Below are 209 nucleotides of genomic sequence, written 5' to 3'. Positions count from 1 at the left end.
ACAGGTCAATACCACTTGTGTTTGTCTATCGTCCCCTAAATAAACAAATAAATAAATAAATAAATAAATAAATAAATAAAATAATAAATAAATAAATAAACAAATTTATTTATTTATTTGTGTTTTTGTTTTTTTTTGTTTGAGAGAAAAAGACAAAAAAAAAGCAAAGACAGCGCCACAGGTTAATACAACTTGTGTTTGTCTATCAT

The 209-nt window shown here is 22.5% G+C and overlaps 1 protein-coding gene across 1 annotated transcript in view; it reads left to right on the top strand.

Annotated features, from left to right (window-relative positions):
* EMH_0070750 (uncharacterized protein) overlaps positions 1-209 on the top strand; it is a gene marked incomplete at both ends in the record, with an annotated part of 1,154 nt that overhangs the window by 68 nt on the left and 877 nt on the right. The window contains one exon of the mRNA XM_013499012.1: positions 2-4. Within this exon, the coding sequence (XP_013354466.1) occupies positions 2-4 (3 nt within the window). The remainder of the gene's footprint in view (position 1; positions 5-209) is intronic.

This window comes from Eimeria mitis, genomic scaffold, assembly GCF_000499745.2.
Source record: "Eimeria mitis Houghton genomic scaffold, Emh_scaff3914, whole genome shotgun sequence".
Classification (NCBI taxonomy): domain Eukaryota; phylum Apicomplexa; class Conoidasida; order Eucoccidiorida; family Eimeriidae; genus Eimeria; species Eimeria mitis.
Note: the sequence above shows the minus strand (reverse complement) of the source record. Positions and strands in the feature narration are given on the sequence as shown.